At 34.3% G+C, this 4,657-nt stretch overlaps 1 protein-coding gene across 1 annotated transcript in view; it reads right to left on the reverse strand.

The window, feature by feature from the left end:
• Window positions 1–4,657, reverse strand: part of PDE11A (phosphodiesterase 11A) — a 398,336-nt gene that overhangs the window by 190,333 nt on the left and 203,346 nt on the right. Inside the window, exon 7 of the mRNA XM_019654011.1 lies at window positions 3,757–3,832. Within this exon, the coding sequence (XP_019509556.1) occupies window positions 3,757–3,832 (76 nt within the window). The remainder of the gene's footprint in view (window positions 1–3,756; window positions 3,833–4,657) is intronic.

A 4,657-nucleotide genomic window follows, 5' to 3' on the forward strand; every position in this document is an offset into this window, starting at 1 on the left:
AGATATCCAATTGACCCAGCACCATTTGGGGGGAAAATACCTCTCTCCACCACCATGCAGTACCACATTTTTTATTAATCAAGTGTTCATATATGTTTGGATCTGTTTCTGGACTCTCTATTCTAATTTACTGATCAATGTGTCTATCTTTATGCCAATACCATAATATCTTAAATAACAAAGTCTTACAAGTCTTGGTATTGGGTAGTCTAAATCTTCCAACTTTGTCCTTCTTTAAGACTGTTTTGACCATTGATTTCCATTAATATGGAAAGGTCTTTGGCATTTCCATATTAATTTTAGAATCAACTTGAACTTAACATAGACACAGATACACAGACATACACACACACACACACAGCTGATATTTTTATTGATATTCTATTGAATCTTTCAATCAATTTGGGAAAGAATTGACATTTTTACAAAACTGGGTCTTTAAATCCATAAACATCCCTCCATTTAGGGTTCTTAAAGTTTCTCTAAGCAAACTTCTATAATTTTCTCTGCAGAAGTCTTACACATAATTTGTTATATATGTACTTGGTGTTTTAAAAGTTCATGTTATTGTAAATGGTGTGAGTAATTTATTTTCTAATATTTTCAATTGGTATATAAAAATATAATTGGTTTTTGTATATTGAGCTTATATTCATCAATCTTGCTAAATTCAATTATTAATTTTAATATATCATCTGTTGTGTTTTGAATTTTCTAGGCACATCATATGTCATGTTACACTTAAATTTTATGCCTTTTAATCATGTGATTTTTTTCCTCTTTTCTTTTGTCAATAGGATGAATTATGTTGATTTATATTTGAGAATTCAATATACAAACAAACAAAACCAAAAACATGGGCATAAATCACAGATCCAGTGCACTCTTCCAACATGTATGTATTTACCACTTCTAATGCACCAGACACATTGCTGGGTGTCAAGGACATAAAAATGAATTCAAACAGTTATTACCCTTGGGGCCCTCACAGTCTAGTAAAGATAGAAATAGTTAAGGTGAAATAAGTGCCCAACTAAAGAAAGTTCAAAACACTATAGAAAAGCCAGCAACTGACTGTGTTTAGAGAAATCAGGAGCAGCTTTAGATCCTTAAAACTGGGTCTTCAAAGAGGAAGATGACAATAATGATAATAAGCTAACATTTCTCGGATGTTCTCTCCATGTCAGGCACCCTCTTCCACGTTTTCACGTGTATCACCTCATATACTTATTAAAACAACCGTATAAGGTAGGTACTGTTAACATTCTCCCTTTACAGAGAAGACATAGAGAGATTAACTACCTTGAACATGGAGAGACTGGTTCAAAGGAAGCCAGACAGTGACAAACATATCCATCAAAGTTATCTTCCAAAAGGACAAAGTGGTTTTCTTCCTCTCACTAAGGGTAATGTCTGAATTACAGCAATGCTAGTGAGCACAAAGAGAAGGAAGTTGGTTTTAGAGAGGTCTGGGGGGTATAGTCTACAGATTTAGGCTAGCTGGAGCAGCACTGGAATGGTGGGGTCTGTTTTGTTTTGCTGAGGGTCATATACAATTGTCGGTGATTCTGAACCAGCACTGAGCAGTAGGCACAATTGCCTCTGACAACGGGGGGACACTCATAGGCCCTGCCTAACCTCTCCTAGGAAATCTGAAGCAGCTAGGGAGAGAAGTTGCAGGGCAAGAAGAAAGGGAACAAGCAGTTGAGTGAGAGAAACAAGGAGAGAGATAGCTTGAGAGGCTGGCAGAGAAAAACAAAGCTTTGGCTGTTTGCCAGTGAAATGAAAGGGATTTTTTTTTAACCCCAAATTATTGTAGTTTGCCAAAAGAATTTTTTATCCTGGGCAGGTGGCAGTANATATGGTTGTCAGAAAAGTCATGATGTATTTTTTTCTATGTTTTTCGATGCAAAAATGCATCATGACTTTTCTGACAACCCAATATATATATAATTTTTTATTTTTTCCAATTCCCTGAAGCATAATGTTTGAGTGAGGCAGTATGAGATAGCGATTAAGAAAATCTGCTCTGGAATTAGACTGTCTTGGTTCAAGTTTCAACTCTACCATCAGTGATGTTACCTTGAGCAAGTTACATACTTTTTTTAGCACTGAATTTCCTCATCTGTAAAATGGGGGTTAAAATGTTAACTATCTCAGAGAGTTATGAAGATTAAATGATAGAATGTTGGAATGTCTGTAAAGCATATTGCTCCACATGGAGTGAACACTCAAGAACTGTTAAAAATTATGATACAGTTAATGTTCAAAGCAAGGTTAGTTCTGTTGCCTGCTACCAATGGAGTATATCTAGTTCTAATAAGCTTAATTTTCATGTGATTCCTCTTTCTAAAGTTCATTTCCAGCATTATACGAGATGTTTGGGGGCATGACTGTCAAAACACACAAGTTTCACCAGAAAAACTCAACAATCTTAAAAAACCATTCCCTTGTGTCCCTATTTACTACAAACAAAAAAATAGCTGTAAGTCTAAAGCATGCTCATACAAGTATTTTCTAAAACACCTAATATCCCACCAGGGAGGTAAGTCATGATATGTTACAAGACATATATAAAGAAATGCAAGTCTTTTAGCATGTATCAGGCAAACTACAGTCTTAATTATGAAAGAACAACAGATGTTTACAGTTAGGAATGAAATGTAAGTCTGTATGTGAGACTGCCATTGGACATCGACAGATAACACCTGATGTTTCTTATGGACTTCCTCTTCTCTTTCAACTTATATTTAAAACTCTGTACATGTAATTTAATGCTTTGCAGTAGGGGCTCAAATTCCCATATCTTAGAAATTCTTTACGTTCAATAATGTACCAATGTATTTCTGCAAATTAAGCCAACTGATAAAAAAGTTCTCTTAAAATTCAAGTCTTGACAATTTACAGAATACTAAATCGTTTAAGTAGCAGTGTTTTAAAGTTTAAGAGGCAAACTTGGGGAAAGCAAAAAGAGCAAACAGATGCATTAGTTATGTTATGCCTCTTAGAAAAAGAACACATTTTCATTGTGTTTCAATAATTTTAACTAATGCCTCCATCCTCTTGACTTTTTTTTTTTCTTTCATGACTTCTTTACTTCAACCACTGATATATTCTTGCTTAGACTTCTTAGGTTTGATATTTTCCTGACTAGGTTTTTGAGGGAAGGGGAAGGAGCAGGGAGGGAGAGAAAAATTGTAAGCTGCTTTGGCCCCCAATTCCCTTATTCTGGGTAAAGTGCAGCCTATTTCAGAACCATCCAGGCAGAAAGATGCATGTTCAGTACATGTCTAATAATGCACATTCTTTCTTCCTTTGCATTTAATCCGTGTGTAAATGCATAGATGTAAATATAGAGATGTAGTGGGAAAGTCTGCACTAGGAGTTAGGAGGTCTGAGTTTTAGTCCTGACCCTGCAAGAAACTCACCCTGTGACTTTATTTGTCTTCTCTACTCCCCCTGCCCCCACTTCAATTTGCAAAAGGTAAGATAAGAGAATTCTATTAGTTGCTTTATGAGATCCCTTATCACTTCAAAATTATTGGTTCTTATTTAAAGGAATAAATATTTGCTCATTATTCTGATTAATGTTGATTCATCAGGAGTCTGCACCTATAAGATTATACAAGAGTATGAGACATAAGTTGATGAGTACTAGACATAAAAATGGGGACACGTAAAAAAGATATGGGTGTATTTTAAAGTAAATTTGTATTCCTTTAAAAAAGATGTTTGAACAATTAGGTAATATCTTACCAATTATTTGGTGGTTGCTATTCCAAATAGGTACACAGAGAACCGATCTTATATGAAAACCAGATATCTGGTCAGCCTAGAATGTAAGAAAGCAGTTAATTAAAATCAAATATTATCTCCCCTATTTCCAACTTATATCTTACCACTCTTCATAATACCGTAAATATAGTTTTTAAAAAGTTTAAAAAGACATATTCTAACTTAATTTTTAACGCATACATGGCCTATCTCTTTTAGTTTAAACATCACAGTGAACATTCCAGGAAAATCAAGTCCTAACCAAGTATCAATCAACCAAACACCCCACACCAACACTACCTCCTTAATCCCTGCAGCCACAGAGAGCTGGATGTAAACCTGTTTTTATGACGATCACACCACCACACAAGAATTCAGGCAACAGTTTCTGCTCTGAGTATTTAAAGCATTTTAATTAAACCAGTGGTCAATATTTCTCTTTGATTAAACAAATCTGCTAGTAAAAATGATTGTGTCTGTATTGCTGCCATATGTATATTTACTGTAAATACTCTATATTTTAACATTACTAATTTATTGTGTATGTTGTAAAACCATATAAAAATTGAAGTTGCAAAAGATAAGATAAATGTAGACATTCCAAAATCTTCCTTCTGTACCCTAAGGTTGTCAGGAAATGATATATTTAAAATATGAAGGTATAATTATCAGCATCAAACAAACATTCAGTAGCAAACTCTACTTAATATTAAAAACCAATAGTCCATATTTGAACTATCAGATAAGAGCTACTAAAGACTGAAAGGGTGTCAGTGAGTTAATGTGACCTTGGTTTCTAGTGAAAAAGGTCAACCTGCCATCCCAATATTATAGGAGAAAAAATAATATATCAAGGTTTTGGATCATGATAATTGGCACAAAA

The sequence above is a fragment of the Hipposideros armiger genome, unplaced genomic scaffold (assembly GCF_001890085.2).
Source record: "Hipposideros armiger isolate ML-2016 unplaced genomic scaffold, ASM189008v1 scaffold_212, whole genome shotgun sequence".
Classification (NCBI taxonomy): Eukaryota; Metazoa; Chordata; class Mammalia; order Chiroptera; family Hipposideridae; genus Hipposideros; species Hipposideros armiger.